The 19,571-nt window shown below is 41.7% G+C and overlaps 2 protein-coding genes across 2 annotated transcripts in view; one reads left to right on the forward strand and one right to left on the reverse strand.

Annotated features, from left to right (window-relative positions):
• LOC307254427 (uncharacterized protein) overlaps positions 1–4,154 on the forward strand; it is a gene marked incomplete at both ends in the record, with an annotated part of 4,815 nt that extends 661 nt beyond the window's left edge. Inside the window, 2 exons of the mRNA XM_080032818.1 lie at positions 1–497; positions 3,186–4,154. The exon at positions 1–497 is cut by the window's left edge and continues 661 nt beyond it. Coding sequence (XP_079888944.1) covers positions 1–497; positions 3,186–4,154 — 1,466 coding nt within the window. The remainder of the gene's footprint in view (positions 498–3,185) is intronic.
• A 3,205-nt stretch (positions 4,155–7,359) lies between these two features.
• On the reverse strand, positions 7,360–14,803 carry mydgf (myeloid-derived growth factor). The gene is made up of 6 exons (XM_080032793.1): positions 14,579–14,803; positions 13,270–13,320; positions 13,105–13,166; positions 12,666–12,747; positions 10,714–10,777; positions 7,360–8,650 (listed from the first exon to the last, which is right to left on the reverse strand). The coding sequence occupies exons 1-6, from the start codon at positions 14,729–14,731 to the stop codon at positions 8,571–8,573; spliced, it is 492 nt and encodes a 163-aa protein (XP_079888919.1). The 5' UTR covers positions 14,732–14,803; the 3' UTR covers positions 7,360–8,570.
• Between the last annotated feature and the right edge of the window lie 4,768 nt (positions 14,804–19,571).

The raw sequence follows: 19,571 nt of genomic DNA on the forward strand, positions 1-19,571 counted from the left end.
AGAGGGGGAAGGTTTGGGACTACGCCAGCGCTACGAGCTACTGCCGAAGAGATTTCCATTCATCCAGCTGGCTGAGCGCAGAAACTCAGGTACTTGCAGAGAGGCAGCAGGGCTTGACCTCTAGCTTCAGCTCCATCAAACAGCAGAGCAGGAACTCCCAGAGCCAGAGGGACCTGACAGCGCTGAGGGAGCCACCTGTGGAGGGTTTCAACAGGCCCCTCAACGGATTAATCTTCTCCACCAAGCTTCCTCCGAAAGGCCCGGGCTGCACGGCGACCCTACGGGGCCCTAGGAAACCTAGGCCAAACTCAGAGCACATGGCCATCATAGGCCAGAACCAGACCTGGGTCCAGTGCAGGCCGACTAATAAAGGGGAGAAACAGAGGAGGGAGGCAGGTTGCAGCAGGAAGGTGGTTCGGAACCAGATCAAAAGAGTGGTGAACCACCTGGAGGAGGTTCTCACAGCATTGAGGGACGTTCAACAGGAGATGAAAGAGGTAAGGTGTTGGATTTAGTTGGATTCTGCATGACACAACAAGCTGTATAATTGATTGTTAATTCGACCATTTCATCTACACTATCATCACATGTCATTCATGGCTTGACAAGAAAACCCCAAACAAATCAGTTCAGAATAGGAGCAGAGAAGTTACTGCATCCTTTCACATTCATTTAGACATTTCCTCACGCAGGATATGTTCCTATACTTATGCTGAAAAACCTTGCGGGCTTGTAGATAACAATGCAGTCTGCAAATGCACGTCAAGAATTTAACACACATTTAAAAAAAAGTCAGCATCGTTGTTAAAACGATCTACCACAGCCTGCAAAGTGTTTCTCCAACTCTCCACCATTGGCTCTCTCTGAACAACACCCCTGTGCTCAATTCACGTGCATATTTTCATAGAGGTGAATGACATAATAGTTATTATTCCCCATTTGCACGATGCATTTAGAGGTTGCTGAGATGATGCCGTGTGTCATTAGGCAAAGCAGTCGCCCCCCTCTCTGCATCTCTCTCCGTCTCTCTCTCTCTCTCTCTCTCTCTCTCTCTCTCTCTCTGTTTCCTCCCCTCTCATCTCTCCCTCCTTATGGACAGATGCTGCTCCAGGCACAGCTGGATACTGTCCGACGCTTTTTATAATCCATTTATGTCTAAGCATCCCCGCCTCGTATTCCTCATCTAGTAAAAGTAACACGTAAATCTTGCCCCTTGGCCTTTTGATCTGCATCCACGGGTCGTGGCTAGAACCCAAGGTAGTAACCTCATCATCCTGGCTGCGAGGTTTTGAGTGACAATATTAATATAGCACAGACAGAGGGGAAAAAGGAAAGGGGGGGCCGAGTAGACACTGTTATAGAAAAATCCCAAATTTTCACAACAGAGATGACAGATCAAAGGAAGATAAGGCACCAGAGAAGACTTAAGGTCGCATATTTATTTCACAGCCCTGTTTCATCATTCTCTTGCATGAGACGCAACCCTCATTTTTATTTATTAATCAATGAGTATTATAAAAGGAATTGGAGTCGGGTTTTTAAAGCTTTTCAGTTAGAGGCTATACAAATATTAAAGAACCGCTAAAGTACTTCTCTTTCATACAGCAGGAGGAAAGAAATGATCACAAAGGCAAGCTGGGAAAACATTTTGACTGAACAAAATTGGCACTATCAGAACTTCAGGCAAAACAATAACAGAGTTAAACTTAAATAGTTCACTTTAAGAAACGTTCAGCCTCTCAGTCCTCGTCAGCGCTATATGTGAAGAAAACCTAAGGGGGTCAGTAAAACATTGTTTTTAATAAATGCTCTCGGGAGCAGAAGATAAAAAAAAGGAACAGAATCTTCTGCTCTTTAATCTGCTTTGATTTCTGACATTAACAAGCAGCCCCTGCTTTGAGTCACTGGATGTGCTTATAGCCCCTACACGCTGCACTTCAAAGTAATATGAAAAGCCTCATCCAAAAAGCTACAACCATTAAAAAAAAGAAAGAAAAAAAGACAAACCAGGTCATCTTTTGACATCAGCAAGGATGTTGTTGAACACAGGGAACAAAACAATAATTCATCTGTTCCAGCAGGAGCTGAGGATTTATCTGTGCACAGAGAGCAGGTGGAGAGATAGGTCAAACATTTTCCCCAGTGTAATTTTCTCCAATCTCACCTGCCTCCATCATTGAACGTGTGTGTGTGTGTGTGTGTGTGAAACGTTTATGTGCATACGTGTGTTGTGCGCACACACACTCATGCATCACATGCTCTGCAGGCATTTAAGTTTAATGCATTAGGATGTGTAAGTATGAACATGATGCATTGTGCTGGACTATCTACAGAGAGGTAACCCATCTAAATTTGTCACACACATTTCCCATAATAGTAATGTTATCTTCTGTGGGCTGAGGTAAACATTTTGCTATGTGTGTGACATACTTACAGATTGGAGCCATACTTCTGCTGAGAGGCCATTTCTCTCAGAGTCAACATGTGAAATGCTCCAAATTATAAATGCAGACATGCAAATGCAGTCTAAAAATAAGCTGCTGATCATGTAAACACAGTGTCCCCAGTTTGAATCTCTTTTTCGTTCCAATTTCCTGCGACCACTTTACAACTGTCTTCAAACCAAATTAAGCCAAAAAATAAAAAGTCCAAAGAAGTATTTACACTTGAAGTGTTGAAGTGGCCAGTCACTCAATTGATGAGGTGGGCAACAGAAGATTAATTAAGTAATTAATTATTTTAGAAAAAAAATACATTTCCGTCAAGTGCTGATTTGCTGCTTCTCTCTGTTATATGCAGACGCAAATGAAATGTTGTTTTGTTTTGAACAGTTCATAGGAACAAACAAGCATTTTGAGATGATCCCTTGGGCTCTGGAAACATCTTTCACTATTGTGCATGGAACAACAATTCAAATAATTAGACAGGGACAGATTAAACAAAGAACAGTTGTCTGAAGCATCAGAGGTTCAGATATCCAGACTTGATGCAACTCATAGTCTTTTGTAAAACTCCACACTTCCGGTTTGTAGCTCAAGCCTTCTGTTTGGCCTGAATGTAGGCTACTCCTCATGATAAATAACTGTATCTTCATGGATAAAATCAGTGAAGAGCCCCTTTTGTTTGAATACCTTATTCATCACCATAAAGTTTATATTTATACATTATCGTGTGTATCTTTCTAGGTGGTGCAGGAGATTGACTTTCTAACATCATCCATTGATCTGAATGAGGAGGAGACGCAATGGAGGACTGAAGAAGACGAATGCACCAAGCCTCCCGGCTATAACAGCAACTCCAGTTCAGGTTCCAGCTCCAGTGAGACTCATCATCAGAGGCCCTCGGAGCATGAAGAGCAGCCAGGCACCAAGTACTCATGCAGTGGCACTCTGGGGAAAGACAACACTCATAGAAGAAGGAGCCGTTCTCCGCCAAATGTGCTGCTGTGCCCCGTCACCTCGTCAGAGAATGGTCAGACTCTTCGGTACACCTCTTGCGGTCTGGGCTCTTCTCCCAGACGAGGCGGGCCGTCGCAGTACAACGGCAAACTCTCTTCATCCAATCCCCCGCCTCACCTCACTTCCCAGGACCTTACTTTGTCTCCCCCAAGAAACCTCCCCGTTCGTCCTCCCACTCCCGCTCTCTCCCCTCTGACGGTGAACCTCCAGCTCCCCGGCAGCCCTGGTTCTCAGCCTCAGTCACCTGTGCCATCCTCCTCCTCCGTCAGGGTCACCCCTGCCTCCCCTCTGTGTCCAAAGCCTCACCCACCCCCCACTCTCACCCCTTCTGTCACGTTGGAGCACACAGTCGGGTCTCATCAGACCCCACGCAGCGCCCACCCATCTGCCGCTCCGCTCCCTCCATCATCCAGGCAGGCTCCTTCTGCCAGCTGCCCACCCACCGACGCACAAACTCAACCTGACAGAGAGATGCGAGCGTCATCCTCAGCAGGGCCCGTTCACGGACCTTCGCAGGTCTGCAATGCCCCCCCAGCAGCCGCAGCTAAGCCACCGACAGCACAAGGCCGCCGAGGTCGCAAGCCTCCGCCATACCCTCATCACCACAGACCCTCTGAACACACAAAGGAAGCCAAAGAGCCCCGCAAAGCTCCTCCGTATCCTGAGAAAAGAAGGCTGCTCTCGACCACAGTGTGAGACCATGCGGCAGGAGGGGGGAGGCTGATCGAAACAGAGCCATATTCACAGCGCCAAGCCATGAGTTTGTGGGAGCAAAGAGTGATTTAAGGCTCGCCCAAGCTGAGCTGAGACCGAGTTTCCAAGGTGACAAGGCACAGACGCAACTTGGGGTGAGTAGGCTATGTCAGGGAAGAACAGCTTGGTTCTGCGGACGTCCTTTCCTCTTCCTCCTCTCATACAAATCTCTTGAGTACATAAGCCGAGCATACACGGGGCATCATAACATCTGTCTGTGTTAGTACTCTGGTAACAAGAGACTCTATACAGATGCTTACTGTGCACCCAAGCTCTCGGGCTCTAGGGATTGCACATAAGGGCAAAGGAGAAGGCCTCATTAAATAGAAATATAAAGGAAATTAAAGTGACTGCAAGAAGACAAGACAAAGTAAAATTACTTAAGGGCACTTCAACCTATATGCAGCCAGACACATTCACTCACATGTATCAGCATCGTCTGGGTGAGATAATTGCTGTCAAGAGTCGTGATGGTATAACAAGAACTCAGTGCAGCTCGGGCCACTTTGGCTCGGCGGTGTGAAAAGCTCAAAAAGGGGGCGGAGAGGCCAGGGATGTGTGATAGATCTGCAGGCAGAAAAGGTATCATTATATGAAGAACTTATCAAGGCCAGGTAAGTTAATATGGAGAGTAGCTCTGAGCTGACTGGGTCACCGGCCCAGCGCATCAAGGAAGACGGGGCAGCTGTCCATTCGTTGTACCCTTCACCGGGCCCCTGGTGTAACAGCAATCCCATCTCCTTTGCTGCCTCTGGCTTGACCGACCCGGCCACAATCTCCATCTGTTCCCCTCCAAATGTCTGGAGATGCAAGGCGAGAGAATTAGGGTGCAGGTGTGTGTGAAAGGAAATAAGAGAAAAACAGACGCTGTAACCCCAGACGGATTGATTACATAAATATAGCACAGCAAAATCGATGACTCGTTCACTTAGGTGCTCTTGTGCTGCCCTCTCTCTGGAATGTTACTTTGCTTTATTCCAATGATTTCCTGTGGCCTCTTCCTTTTAAATAATAAAGCTGGTGTTATTCTATCTTTTGTCTTATTGTTAACAACTCAAATGGAAAAAGCCAAAACCAACAATGTGTTAGTGCATCCCTTAATACTTTCTGATGTCCCTACCGTGTCTATGGCACTCAGCAATGAGCCCATTGGTTCCTACAGAAGGAGTCCATGGCCGGCAAACATGTAGCTTCATCAAGTCTCATTAATATCCAAAAACAGCTGAGTACGCCGGCTGTGGGTTTTAACTAAACTAAAATTAATCAAACATTTTGCAATTGTCAGGATTCCCCCAAGGGATTGAAATATACATTTGAGGTGTCGCAAGATCATTTACTTCCTCAGGACTTTAACTACAATAAGAAAACAGTCCTTTATTGAACTAGTCATAGACAAATAACCAATGACAAGTGGTTGACACACCCTTGTTTGAAAGGGGAAGGCTACTATACGCAATTCCTCCTGAGCAGAAAAGGAATGTCTGCACCAAATAGAACTAGAATCCATCCAATAGCCATTGACACATTTATTTTGCTCGAAACCAAAAGCGTGGTTGGTTTGCTGGTGATGCGAAAATATCTTGGAAGTCAATAGGAGTCACCCCCTGAGACTATGAATGTTTCTATGCAATTTCATGATAATCCAACGAATAGATGATGAGATATTTCAATCTGTTGAGTTGGATCAACCAACCGGCAAAGCCGTCCCTGGAGCGAAGCTAAAAATGTCTTCCTTATGCACGCCATCGCAATTTAAGCCTATGCTGGGCAGCATTAAAGTGTGTATATACGTATATTCCTGATGGTTGCACTGTAAAAGTTCAAAGTAAACATATCTGTTGGAGCCAGATGGTAAACAGCAGCAATATGTGTTTAGGATTTGGATGACAGCACAGAGGCCGCTCTGAGTCTCAGAGACAAAGTGAAATGGAGGTAAACAAAGGGCTATTGTGCTAAAGAGACTTATTTATCAATGGAACAACCACCTTGAGAATGACTCCTTTCTTCCTACACACGGCCACAAAACAGGAAATCTGAAATAATCACATCTTGCTGTGAGATGCCATAATTACAAGCAGGAGACTGTGGGAGTTTCTGGGCACAGCTTGTCAGAACTCAGCTCTGCCAAAGTGTTGAAACAGAATTGATTTTTCTCAACATGAAATGCAGGTGTTTCATAGCTACAGTCATGGTTTGATTGTATTTTAAAGCACTGTAGAGTTGAATGGTTGGCTGCAGTATAAACGGGTAGTTTTGGTATCATAGAATTCAAACTAACCGATGCCAATTTGAGGAGAATGACGATTACTGATTTGCTCTGGGCTTAACATAAAACGAATAAATCCCTCCTGACTCTACATCTCTGTAAGCCCACAAAGATCAACACGCTATACATTCCCATATGTGCCTCTGGATTTAGTAGATCCTGCCTTCAAAGCCCCTTTTCCCCCAGAAATTAAGAGGAAACAATAAAAGCGCTTTATCTCATGGAAGCATTTATCCGAGGACAATATATGTTAATTGAGTATGCTAACAGAATACCTTTTTGAAGCCATTGTTTCATTCATTTTTATATAAACTTAAGCATTTCACCAGTCTCATTTGTATGCTGAAAAACCTACTGTTTTAGGAATACATTTGTGCTGGTACTAACATTACTGTTACTTTGGACGGATATGAGGGGGCATAGAAAAACACTCTCCGTTCACTGTGGCACGACTCTTGACAGTTCTCAGAATATCTAATGCCTACATGCTGGCACTCAAATTTCTTCCCCTCTTTTTTATGTTTACCCTTTAACGAGACCGTGGGAGGTTCATTCAGATCATGACTGACATAACAAGACAAAAACATTGAGTTATCTCCAGAACAGTGACAACATGTCTTTATTGGAACATTCTTCACATTTCATCACGTGTCAGAACAATTGAGAAGTAGAAAAAGAAAAAGATGTACAGAATAAGTAGGCTAACATCTTGTGTGGTTTTCTCTATTCCCGGACAGCATCTGGACCTGGTCATTTCCTGTTGTGGCCCCAGAGGGAGCCATCGACGGTGACTAAAGGGACACGTGTAAACATCCTGGCTGAGCATTTCCTCAACTCCAAAAATCCACTCTAGATGCATGAGAGTATCCGAAACCCCCTGACCAAACAAGGTACGAAGCTCAATAATACGACCTCAGAATCAAATCAGCGCAACCCTCAAATCAATCGCCAGAACTCATCTTCTGAACACTTGTGCGGATCTAACAGGGTTGGATCAATGTAAGGATGATAAAGGCAATCCTACTCGCTGCATGGAGAGGAAGGGGGGAGGGGGCCTGCAATCATGATGATGTACTTCTGAGGCTTTTACGATATCCCTGATGATCCTCACATGTGGCATTGAAGGATGAAAGCAAAAAGTTCAAGAAGGGCTCAGAAATATGTGACAGCATCCCTTTGTCATCGTCCCGATGCCTGTGCACACTTTATATTTCAGTATTTTTGGGTAAAACCTCAAAACCCTATAATTGTAAAGGTCCCGAAAATATACCAAAATTAGAAGTTAGTATTTTGGGAAATAAGGAAATTGTTGTATATTTTGCTGCAGGTGCCCAATTAAAACAATCATCAATACCTTTTAATTTCTCATATTTTCTTTATTTAGGTTATTAACTGGGCACCTTTTTTTTCTCTTTAAGTCATGTTATGGAGCTTCTATCGACTCTATCTCAAGCATCCCTTCACACAAACATAATGTTAAGTTATCACAAAAGGTGCTAATTGGTGATTTAGGGCATACACTGTGTGCTTGCAGTTATCCGGAACAGAATGAGATTGAGGAAAAAATGCATTGTTATTGCGTGTTCAATGAAGCTATTGAGGATTACCCACTTTCCTTTTAGGATTACACAAGGCAGGAAAATCCCTCCCTACTCTTAACATTTTATCTATACTGTACAAGCCCCCACACACACCAATCCTTTACACACTCACATACATCCCCAGTGGATTGGAACAGATTTGCACTCTGTAGGTCTTATAACCGCAGAAACTAAGAAACAAGTATGGAAGCACTTTAGCGCAGAATTTCAACTAAAACCTAATCCAGTATAGAAAAAAATAATAATACTAAACTAGTTTTTTTTCCATCTAGTAGCATTTCCGTAAATAAATTCATAGTAAAAACCCAGCGGGTAATTGATGTACTGACAAGCAAAGTGTTGCAAAGGCAATATCAGTATCATCCCACTTCAATTTTTTGGTTGTCACTCAGGAAGAACTTTCCCAATTCCATCCTTCATCGACTACTGAGCTAAAACTCAGAGCTCACCAAGGTGCTCTCTGATTGGTCCAAGTCTGACTTTCGGACCAAATTACAATTCATCGTGTCGTGTCCGTCCAATGGCGGTCAGTTTGGAGAGTTGAGCGTTGAACTTTCCATCTGTGTGGGTCACTAGGGGGCAGAGCAGAGAGAAAATGAATGTTGCAAAAGAAAACAAGGGACACACAGCATCAGTGGAACAAGACATTATGGTCAAACTGCAGAGTTGCCGAGTTAACAGTTTGAGACCTGCAAGTTCAACATGCACTGCCAGTTGGAAAGAAAAAGCCGTACCAGCAGCAGTATACTTGCAGATATGTCAATGTGCGCGATCCACAGCTGAAAAAAAACACTAGCTGCTGCAGTTCTGACACTAGTGCCACCTGCAGGCAATGTGTGTTACGTCGGCAATAATTTCTTCTGCTTGTGGTTTTATAGTTGACATAAAGAAGTTAAAAGAACCTAGAATTTTTTTATAGTTTTGTTCACTAGAGCACATTTTCTGCTGAATAAGGGACACCTGAGTGTTCACCCAGCTCAGTGTATTTTCTGTACTATAGTTTTTTGGGGGTAGGAAAGTGGCTAATGTTTTACTCTAAAGAATGAGAAACAGGTGTATCCTGCAGTCACAAATCTTGCAACCTACTTCAGGTTGACTAAGTTTAGTCTTTACTGCTAAATATCCAAACAAGGATTTGGGGCTTTACTGTATTATTCAATATAAATACTGTATGTTGTTTCTTTGTAGAATTCTGAAGTTAGTTATTGGTAGATGACCATTGGCTGCCACTCAGCCATGCTGCTGATTTGTCCTAGTGGCCATATGCGGTAGCGCAATACCTCCATTGTAAAATAGACATCTGTCAAACTGAACATAACACAGCTAGGGTCAACGAGGTCAACTTTCACTCTTTGTATTAGGAGGTTTTATATTTGAAACTGTTTCACAAAACCTAGAAAAGCTGTTTATACTTGTGGGACTTCAACGATATGTAAAGCGTATGAACGGAGTGGAACTGAAAATACGTAATGGAAATAACTTCAAACACACACTCACACATAACTCTATGTGCAGATTGGGACACTCATTGCCTGCAGGTGTCACAAAGGATAATATTTGAATAACTATCACTATTTTCCTTTAGGTGGCTTTAGGCACCACTATGGGGACGGCGCAAGTCTCAATGTAAATAAATACAAAATAAAATTTTACTGGCACTTCAATCTTTTTCCAGTTTCACACATCATAACACAGAGGGGCGCTCGTAGTGTAGTTTTTAGAGCGTCCCCATAGGGACTCTGTCCTCATCGCGGCAGACCTGGTTCTATTCCGACCCGTGGTCGGTTCTCTGCATGTCCTTCCCCATTTGCCCCATTTCAACTCTGTCTCTTCAAAATATGTCTAATGAAGTGAAAACGCCAAAAAATAATCTTAAAAAAAACAAAAAAAACCTTATAACACAACAAACTTAATTTCCTTAAATGATGTTCTACATATACTGAATGTATGTATTTCTACATACAGTAGCACATAACGTGGGTATGCCATTGCAGCAACATTTAATCAATAATTACAGCCTACTTGAACCGCACACATCTACAAGCATCTGCAGGTCTAAACTGTTTTTATCTTTCTTTCCTATAGGTGGTGCAGTTTAGCATGTGTAAAATAGGTCCGCCAGTGACTCAACAGTTCCCCCTTGTGGATAATCTGCAGCCTGCTAAATGTGAACATAAAAGTTGGTGCCAGTTTATTTTTATACTTGACAACTTGACAAAAGGGTTTACTGTTCAGAGGTCTATCCCTGGAAGTGTTTTCCAGTGATCTCACAAAGATAGGATTATCCTTAAATCTGTGAAATTTTCTGGGTTTTGGAGTCTTTAAGCAGCTCTGTGTTGTACCGTCTAATCTGCCGTTTCAATTAAATTGCTATGTGATTTGTCAATTTCTGCTAATCACAGTCTGGAACTGAAGCCACAGTAGGGATTTGGGCAGAAACTGAAAACAAACAAGCAAAAAATGCTACAGGGACACATTGCAACCCACTCACAGATGGAGCATACAGTATGCTTTAAAGGGAAATCAGCGGGGAGCACACACCGTGATGGCAGGGAGAGAGGGCGAGGGAGCAAGAGTGTGACGTGACAAGGAGAGGGAGTTGATTGAGCACCTAGAAATACAAACAATTTCTCACCTGTTGAGTCTCCTACAGTAAATTCCTCCGGCTTCAAAGGCACATCCCTCTGTCCTGTCTGCGACTGGAGACACGTGCAGCAGCAGTGATGAGAAAGAGGAGGAGGAATAGAGAAGGAGAAAAAAAGAAAGAAGGAAACAAAAACAGGATGAGAGGCGGCACCAGAGACAGCCATTTTTTTTTTTTTGCAACAGATTGGCCCGGTAAAAAGTAGGAGGATGTGACGCCAAGGTCAAGGAGATGGTGTGCGGGGGAGGGTGGCGGGTGTGTTTGTTTGTGTATATGAGGATATTTTTGTCCCATCATTAAGTGAAGATCTTCTTTTTTTCTCTGTGCGTTTGCTGTCTACTTGCAGGGCACGGAGCCATGGCAGGAGGAGGACACCATGTGCTCTCACTAATGACAGAGTGTCAGACTGACTGTCCTTGCTGGGGGAAAGAGGCGTGTCAAGGTGTGCTCCGATTCACCGACGACCACATCACTTAGGCAGATCCTCCGCTAAGTGACTGAGCCTGAGTCAGTCCAGACATTAACTTTGGGTGAAACATTATGTGCAAAAGATACTGCGATTTGGATTTTGTCCTCCAGAAGAAAAATAAAGTTTTTTTGTGTTGCTTTTACTCTGCCTTTCTTAGTAGTTTTCATAGTTGGTATTAGCTGAGAACATTAGATCTTAAAATACACAGAGCCGTGTGGCGCAGTAGATTGGGTTTCCATGGATACGTAAGTATAAGTGGAGGGAGACGTGCGGTAAAGGAAAAGACAGGTCCAAAGTGCAAGAGAAAGAGTGTTTTATTCCAAGTAGCCACTGTAATGGCCCCTATTCTAACCAATGTGCTTCAATTTAGAGCCGAAACTATTTGCTATTTTAAGACCTTACCTTGAGACCTTACCTCGAGCACTATAAATCAATAGTGCAGCTATATGGAAATTCCTCCATTTCCCTTTGAGTTTATGACAACGGTCTGGCTACACATTTTTAGTGACACCTATTCTCATTAATAATTATTAAGTTTAGGACTTTTCCCAACCCCATCCGCCACGGCACAATAACAGACTGTGTCAATACATGCGACGCTTGTATTCTTTTATCTATCATCACAAAGTGTAGATTACGACAGCTGATTCTGTCTCACACCAGCAATGCGGATAATAAAAGCGAAGTTAAGAAACTGCAAGCCAGAAAAATTCTTAACCTTAATCGTATCCCTGAGCTTGATAAATGTGTTGCAGTATTGCTGGTGCATAGGTGTTTGGTTTATTGTTTTTGCAGGGCTGCACAAAAATGTTAATCAACTGTGTGCGTTTCCTTTGAGTCGGGTAGACACAGCACCTTTTATGCTCAACATTATTTTGTGCTCAAGAAAGAGGAGCTTTGATCTGCACACTGACAGGGTGCATTAACACTGCAATGTAACACAGCTAAAAGAGAAGGAGTATGCCATGAACTACAATCTATATTCAAACTACATATTGTACTATTTTGTGCAATTTGTCCTCTGAAAATTAACAACAAAGATTATTTAAAAAAATAACTATTTAGTCTGTGGTTCCATTGGTATTTCTCAAGTGCCTGCCCTGAAATTGGGGTTTCAAGTCGGCACACGTCTGACTTCATTTAGTTTGAAAAAGAGGCAAAGACAAATATACATGATTCTATTTCCATGTTAAAGTTTTGTTAATGATATGACTGAATGACATCTAAATATTTCAAACTGACTTTGCCACACACATTTCAAGATGTAAATGACTGATATCCAAGCAGTGTTGTATGTCGTTAGCTCAAAATTTCAGAAGTTATAAATACATATATATGTAAATTACCCACAGTAAGTATAGTATTGATGTAGACCAGGATTAGTGGAGTGAACAATCATTTTAAAAAAAATTCAACATGAAAGGAAACATTTGCACCATAAAAGTTGGGGGTGTTGTGTTTCTTTTATACTTACATACGCATTGGCGTATTCGATTTTGGTTCCCTTCAGTTCAGCTTTGAACTGAGTAAAAAACAGGTACGATTTCCCCTGGGGCCTGGCAGAAATGAAAAAGAGGAATACGTGTAGCCAACATTAAGTAATTTGCATGCTTTAATATGCTCATTAAGTCGATGTCGGAAATGAATACATTTAAAACCCTGAGGTTAGACACTGTTATATGTGATGCATTGCTTCTCCTCTCGGCTGGGACTGTCTACTAAACATCAAAGAGTGATTCAGTGTTAAGAGACACAGGCGGGACAGATGCTAACTGAATACACAGTGACTGAACATCAGGGTCACTGAGCTGAAGGAGAGACAGCGCTCTGTCGCACGTGTGTGTGTGTGTGTGTGTGTGTTTGTGTTTTTTTGTGTGTGTGTGTACGTGTGTGTCTGTCTGTCTGTGTCTTACCTCCACACAGAGCAGGAAAACAGTTTGTCGTCGTCACTCAGACCCACGCTCATCAGCCATTGCTGTATTGCACAAAAGCAGAAGAGTATTTATGCATAAAACCTGTTTTAATTAAAAATCAATAATATGTTTGAAATGTACTGACAGCCAGATAGAGACACTCACCTCATTGGTTCCCCCTTGTGAAGCATAAGTGAATGAGCATTCATACTCCCTCTGAAAAAAGAGAGTGTAATAAAGTGCAAGTTAGTATCGTTAAATCTTCAATCAGTTATTGCCATGAAAACAACTTCCATTAATCCATCAGATTGTACTCGGTATCAGAAGTCTGGTAGCAGTGTTGATTACATTGTTTAAATTAATTAAGTTTTATTCATTTAGAATGCAAAAACATTAAAAAAAAATTGAAGCTTCACAAAGATGAACTTGCTATGAATATCAATATAACCTCAAATGGTATATTATGCTCATCATTGTGGCCCCTGGTAGAGGTTTGGATTAGGAATTTATAAATGTAGTTTATATAAAATAGCATGTAATGCATGCATAACAGTTGAACAGTCTGTTGTGAAAATTTCTATGGTGATAGAACTTATTATCAAATTACAGGGCTTATGCAGGTACAAAAAAGTTCAACTTTAATACTTGACCTGTTTTGAGCCCTTGAGTTATTTGCAATGTAAATGGATTTATTTACATTTAACACTAATCCTATGCTGGTTATATGTTGGTTTTGTAGTTTTTCAGAGCATGATGAATACACATTTTTCCCAATGGCATAATTAAAAGCGAGACTGGATTTTAAGAAGGCTGTTTAAAGGTATTTTAGACAAGTAGAGGCCTAAAAATCAGATGACTGGGTTTCAGACTTCATAAAACTGGAGAAACTCTGTTGTATCCTATCCTATGGACAAATTATTGGTCGATTAATAAAAACATTTGAATAAATAATTGACTATAAGAAAAAAGTAAGTATTCTAGAGTAAAGAAATAACATTACAACTGTACATGTTCAAACTACAAAAAAGCCATTCACGTTGATTAACACGGTCAGCCAATGAGAGGAGACGTTGTGGCAGCAACGTGTCAGCCTCTCACGGGCTGTGACGTAATCACGCTGCGGACTGTAGTTCTTCAATAATGTTATTACAAATCAACTGTAGCCTATCTGTTGTGGCACGGTAAATGAGAATAGCCTAACACTCCTCCTCCGACCGACACACATAATGCAACTCGTTTTTATAAATCTGTTGTTAATTCTGTCAACTGCTGATTTATCAATAACAACGGAGCGAATAACAATAACTACGCGAAGAATTAGCTTGCATACAAACTTACAATGATAGCCTATACACGTCTACATTTGTAGCTGGGTCAGTCTATGGGTGTCAGGTGCTACAGTCTTTGGTCAGGTGTGATGTTTGAAGACGTTAGCTAGTATCAAATAAAGATCAAACTTAATAGAGTGACTTACAATTCCCTCTGTGAACGTGTACACCACTCCTCCCGGCTTCACATTGAATTCCACTGTCTTCGTCCCTTCAGGAGAACCGTCCACTGGGACAAGAGCCGCGAACACCGCAAATATCAGCAAAAGGGACAAATTCAATGAATTATTTTTCGCCATCTCTTCCTTCTCAATGTCTGTGTGGTGGTGGTGTGTTGTGTCGCTGTGAGTGGCTCTTCGGGTTTACCGGGTATCCCGTCGACCGTGAATGCCGTCACACCAATGCGTCACGCAGGCATACTAAACCAAGGGAGACGAAATATAGCAGAACACCATTTGCGAAAAACGAAAAATTAAAGAGTATATTGTTGTATATTTCATACATTTGTAGCAAATTTGTTCTACATTCAGAAATATAAAACGTTCATACGTTTATGAAATAAATTGAACTAAGCCTATAAAGACACAAAATAGCCTACCTATCCTAGTAGGGTATTAAGACAGTAAGATTGCTTTGGATATTGACGCAAGTAGCACATTTAACAGTTAAATTCACGGCCACATAACGTCGCTCTCGCTCAAACAATTTTGTACCTGTGTATTTTAGTAGGCCTATACAAGCCTATTATTGAAATATCTAAATTTGCATTTCTGTTTGAGAAGTAGGTTTAAAGTAAATCTAGGCATAGGCCTATGTGTCCCTTAGCTCTTGTATCCCCTCCCATTAACACCATATGTAAATCTCCTCAAAAAGTGTTACATTAACACATCCTTATCTGTCCTCAAACTGAAAATTTGCACAAAAAAGATCATTCTGCTCTCTTCTGCACAATTGCACAGCTCTTCTTTTTAAAAAGACAATTGCACACATCTCTCTTTTTCAATAACATTTACTTGTACATTCTGTGCTATCTCTATTCTTTGACATGCCTTTACTTATGTTCTTTATGTTTAGCCCATGTTTATTGTCTGCAATATACCTAAGTCTGATTCAAAAGAAAGCTGGTGAGATTGTTAAGTCACAGTAGCTTTTTAAAAACACAAAATAACCACAAACTAGCCAGATAATATCTAATATCTTAACCTTTACCTGGAAAAGCTTTCTAATCAGAAAGTTGAAGGACTAAACAAGAATTAAAAACACAGTTTATGTTTTATGATTGTAAAATGATCAAGAAATATATAAAATTATACACTTATTCTGTATGCATTCAAATTGATGGCAGTGACATTGACCAACATGAATCATTTGTACAAAAAAACACGAGAGAAAGGATGATACTGCAGATGACCAAACCCTAGGGCAAGTCCGGGGTTGTTTGAGTGTTTTACTCAGAAGACAGAAGAAGGACTCAGACTTTTGAACCCCACTGTGTGTATATACATATGTCTCTGCCTGGCCATGATGGCAGGTGTAAAGTAGAACCGGCAGAGTGCACATCTCATCTTCCCAGATTTATGAGACAAGGTCTCACCTCAATCAATCATTCCGTGCTGCAGAGCTCTGCAACCCGTGGTTAAGGTAGAAAGAGATCAATTTAGGCTTTTTACTGAGCACAACATAATGTACCTGATGTCTTGTTCGAAGTGTTGAGGTCTTCTGCACAGCTAGCTCTCTGTTGATCTTCTGTCTGGACTAAATTATTTGATGGTGACATGTTTTTTTTGTTTTTTTTTAAAGACTCAGATACCACAGTTGTTTAGCAGCCCTTTGCTGCTTTTCATCATCGTCTTATTATTTTTTTCTTTCTGTATTCCTTCTGTGGACAAGAAGAATTTTATTACACCGTGGCATTGATACGTTAACTAAAATAAAGAATCTAAGAATTTCTTCCACACCTAAGTATGTACGTACAGGTACAGGTACAGGTGTTATTAAAATATACATGCACAGATTTGTAATGTTCTTCACTAGTGTAAGAGGGCTTTGCAGGGCAGAGGATACGGGAATTAACTTAGTTTGTTACTCTTTAGAAATTAATATGGAGTATAAGTAGTGTATGCAGCCTGTTCAGACAAACTAGACATTGAATGTGAATCAATATCATGTGCAGTTGCACAATGAGTACATTTGGTTATGTATGTATAGCAGTGGCATTTCATTGCACACATACATGTATACATTCCAATTTAACGACATTAAGTGAATTTTGGAGGATTTAACTAAAAGTACACATTTGTTTAGCTAAAATACCATGTATTGTGTCCTCTGATCTATAAAATAACCTTGTGACGAGCCTTGAAGGAATGAGAAAATTTGATTACACAGGTCTGCAGCAAAGAATACTGTATATCAAGTGTGCGTTACGAGTCTCAGCCTAGACAGCAAGCCTGCCAACTAACATGATATGTTTCTCGATAACAAATAGTGCACATGTAGGCCTATATTCCTCTCCTTTTCACAGCAGAACGACAGTTTGTATTGCAGGAGACAAAAACAGGCTCATGTCTGCCCCTGCATGTGTGTGTTTTTATATGTACTGTAGTATAGGTCTATGTCCCTGCAGCCAAATGGTGCCCTCCTCGTGACGCATAACACACGAACAAGTGTTTCTGAACGAGACGAGAAACCTTAACATTGTCTGACACCCATGTGTCGAACCTGTAACAACAATACAAGCTTTTAGAACCAAACTCAGACTCAAAATGACTGGAGGGGGTTCAAGCTGAGCAACCTGTCCACCTCCTCTTCTGCCTTATTCAGGGCCACCTCCCTGGCCCAATACCACTTCCCAGCCCAAAAATAATACAATAACAGGATTAACGACAACATGTGTTCACTCAGACAACCCGGCGAGTGTTTCAATATTTGCACAGCAGCTCAAGGAGGAAAAGTACAGGGGTCATTTGGCACCCATTCTTCTATTTCAGACCGGTGGAACTGTTAAATCTGCGATGATGTGCAAATGGTCAGACTCAGGGAGTCCTTGTCCAGCCCAGGTAAACATTGTTTTACCTCTTTCAGGATGTGAAACACTCGGCTGTGTAAAACCAGAAGAGAAAATGATTCAGTCTTTTCCACTGTAGTAACGCAAACAGCTTCTATCCTTTGCTGTAAAAATCTGAAAACGGCGGGTACAGACCACATTTCCAGAAAAGAGAGACAGAACATTAGTGCAGAATTGGCATCGCATTATTTCACTTGTGATGCAAACCCATGCTTCAGACTGTGCACACCGAATGCGCACAAATTACATGCATCAGAGTGAGCCTAATTTAACACTTTTAATAGTTTTGAGCAGCTGTTAGCAAGCCAAATCATCCAATCATGACTTATCGTTGGGTCTGGATGATTAGTCATAGCTGCTAAATGTTTATATGCGTCATTATTTGTCCTCTCACGGAGCTGATATGTGAGCTCATATGTATCTAAAAGTGCCAAATGAATCCTGAAGCCTGTTGATTTATGAGATCCCCAGTGTAGTGTGGATTATTGCACAGTCAGAGTTAATAACCTCTTCAAATCGCACAGACTCTTCAGCACTGCTCCATCACAATGAACTCATACTACGTGAACAAGCTTTGTTTATTTTGAACCATAGTCACAGGATTTAAAAATGTTTAACTGAAAGGATGTCCAGACATTTACAGTTAATTGTAGTTATGGATGAATACTAATGTTGCTCTGTGTCTGTTGGATATGTAAACTGTTTGCCAACACACTAACCAACACTGATATTTAATCTTTGAGGCGATAAGGGGTGGGAATCTTCGGAAAACCAGAGATTTTATTCGATTCCGATTCTGATTCCGATTCTTGGTGTCAAATCAAATCAGAAACAGCTCTTGGTTAAAAAGAACCAGATGCACTATTTTCATCATTGTTCTTCAATGAAATGCAACATGAGACATAACTGGCCGTTTTATTATGAAAAAGGAAAACTGCATTCATTTGAAAGTACTCCACGTGAGTTGGTCAGCTTGTGTCAATGTTCGTGCTGGAGTTTGTTGCCCCACTTCTTTTTTATTTTTTGGCATGCTTATGCTTTATTAGACAGTTGTGGAGAGACAGAGATGAAATGGGGCAAAGAGGGAAATGGCAAAGAGGTGAATAACAAGCAGAGAACGACCACGGGCGGATTAGAACCTGTTTCCAATAACCAGTTCCAAAGCCCCTGGCGACCAAAATAATAAATGTGATTTGTCTTTCTTCTTTAAGTGTCATATCGCTTGAGTGAAGAGCTTGAAAAGGAAGGACAATATGAAATCACAACTTTTTGTCTAAATCAATCTCCTAAGAATAAATCTGATTGAAGAGCAGGATCAGACGCATCAAGGTTAATGGGGTCAGTATTGGCCATGTTGCAGTTACAAGGAACAAACTGACAGCTGTAATGTCTCACTGCAGTCTAGCCTGTTGGCTCTGACACTTGTTGACTGGGAGTCTCAGACAGTCAGGCCTCTGGGCACAGCCTCACAGACAGGTCCGCCTGTGATAAGAATGGTTTCTGTGCTGCTGCTGCTGCTGCTGCTGATGTCAGCAGTTTGCAGTCAGCCTTTTCCTGGCCGTCTGCGGATCTGTGGAATTTCTCTCTTCCTCGCCATCTCCAGCGGAGGCAGGGAGGGTGACCGGCCCATCCTGCACGCTCTGCAGGCTCAACACGTCAGCCTGCCCTGAGCAAACAGCACCTGGGAGGCTCTGCCCTGACCCTCTGTCACACTCAAATTCTCAGCACAGGATCACCTCCAGGCTTCTCTGACCAAAGATGGCGCGGGCTCCACAGAGAGGGCCATGTTTGGATAAGAGGATGAACTAAATGGGGTTTTAAGCCCAGTGTGGAGGCAATACGCTGTGCATGCACAAGACATTTCCCTTATGTGTGATACTTTCAGCATTCACTTTAATTTAAGTAGGCTACTGAAGTACAGTTTTGAGGAACTTGTACTATCTTCTGATTGTCTGGGTGCATTCATAACTTGCAAAATGTAACACAGCACATCATCTGAGAAAGCCACAGCACACTTTGCTGAAACTGTGAGATATTTAGCACAGTAACAGATGCTAAGCAGTAGCATTGTC

The sequence above is a fragment of the Ammodytes marinus genome (genome assembly GCF_949987685.1).
Source record: "Ammodytes marinus genome assembly, chromosome: 8".
Lineage (NCBI taxonomy): Eukaryota > Metazoa > Chordata > Actinopteri > Uranoscopiformes > Ammodytidae > Ammodytes > Ammodytes marinus.

What these genes read in the sequence shown, in the direction of transcription:
- mydgf (XM_080032793.1), bottom strand. Translation starts at nt 14,731, where the DNA reads ATGGCGAAAAATAATTCATTGAATTTGTCCCTTTTGCTGATATTTGCG. An exon ending in ACACGTTCACAGAGGGAATT is followed by an intron (nt 13,321 to 14,578) that starts GTAAGTCACTCT and finishes CTCTTTTTTCAG; the next exon opens with AGGGAGTATGAATGCTCATT. An exon ending in TTTTCCTGCTCTGTGTGGAG is followed by an intron (nt 12,748 to 13,104) that starts GTAAGACACAGA and finishes CATTTCTGCCAG; the next exon opens with GCCCCAGGGGAAATCGTACC.